General features: G+C 39.9%; 1 protein-coding gene across 1 annotated transcript in view; it reads left to right on the forward strand.

Annotated features, from left to right (window-relative positions):
* The first annotated feature begins 201 nt into the window (after nucleotides 1-201).
* Nucleotides 202-1,031, forward strand: part of HOMER1 (homer homolog 1 (Drosophila)) — a 106,372-nt gene continuing 105,542 nt past the window's right edge. The window contains exon 1 of the mRNA XM_009884293.1: nucleotides 202-207. Within this exon, the coding sequence (XP_009882595.1) occupies nucleotides 202-207 (6 nt within the window). The remainder of the gene's footprint in view (nucleotides 208-1,031) is intronic.

A 1,031-nucleotide genomic window follows, 5' to 3' on the forward strand; every position in this document is an offset into this window, starting at 1 on the left:
GACAATATGCTGTGTATGTAGAAAAGAATATTATGGCTAACTTACTGGCCAAGGTATTAAAAAGTGCTTTCTCTGAGTTAGAATTGCACGGTATGGCCATCACATTACAGAGTATCATCACAAGAAGAGGAAAATCTTAGAAAACACAGGCAATCTACAGGAGGTAAACTGAAAATGGTACTTTGTGGAAGTTTAACCAGGATGACGGTACGCTTCTTCAGCAAAGTGTGAAAATACAGCATTAGTGCTTTACAAACGTGCATTGTTCCCTCCAGTACTTCATCTTGTATTTCACAGTACGTAGCTCTTGCTCCTTCTCCTCCAGTTTCCTTTCTAACAGCTTGGTGAACAGCATGAAGCCTCTGCAAAGTTTGTGTTAGGCTACAAACCTGAACATTCTCCAGCCCAATTCAGATTTTCTGTATCTGCCTACAGATTTGTATGAACTTTTGTCTTCTTTGGCTTGATCGGCATACAAGAAACGTTGATATGTTGAACAGGAACTTCAAACCAAGACAACTGGCAGTGAGCCAACATCTTTAGTATCGTGTCTTTAAAGGTGTCGCAAATTATATGGTCAGAAAAAGACCTCTCTCCATGACATCAATTCATGTATGTCTGGGAGAACCTGTTTCAGGAGAGGGCACACTTGCAACTAAAATTTCGAGTACGTTCATTAAAGTTTGGAAGATTGTAATCTAAAGAGTATAAATAAAAGGATGCACTGCGAGGAAGATGTTAAAATGAGAACATCATTAATTTTTGTTTCTGAAACTGCTGGTAGCACTTTTGGCAGCACTGTTTGGTTAACAGTAAATGTATTTCCAGAAAGGATCAATCATAGAATCATATAATGGTTTAGGTTGGAAGGGGTCTTGAAGATCATTGAGTATTAAAACAGGTGAGTGTGATGTTCAGGTAAAGTAACATCCTTAAATCTACAGTTCTCATTGGCAACTTCTTCCTAGGAAGCCACAAAACAGGTGTAAAACGTGAGAGCATCTCGCCGCCTCCTGACGGCCGGGGTGGCC

This window comes from Charadrius vociferus, unplaced genomic scaffold, assembly GCF_000708025.1.
Source record: "Charadrius vociferus isolate BGI_N301 unplaced genomic scaffold, ASM70802v2 scaffold183, whole genome shotgun sequence".
Lineage (NCBI taxonomy): Eukaryota > Metazoa > Chordata > Aves > Charadriiformes > Charadriidae > Charadrius > Charadrius vociferus.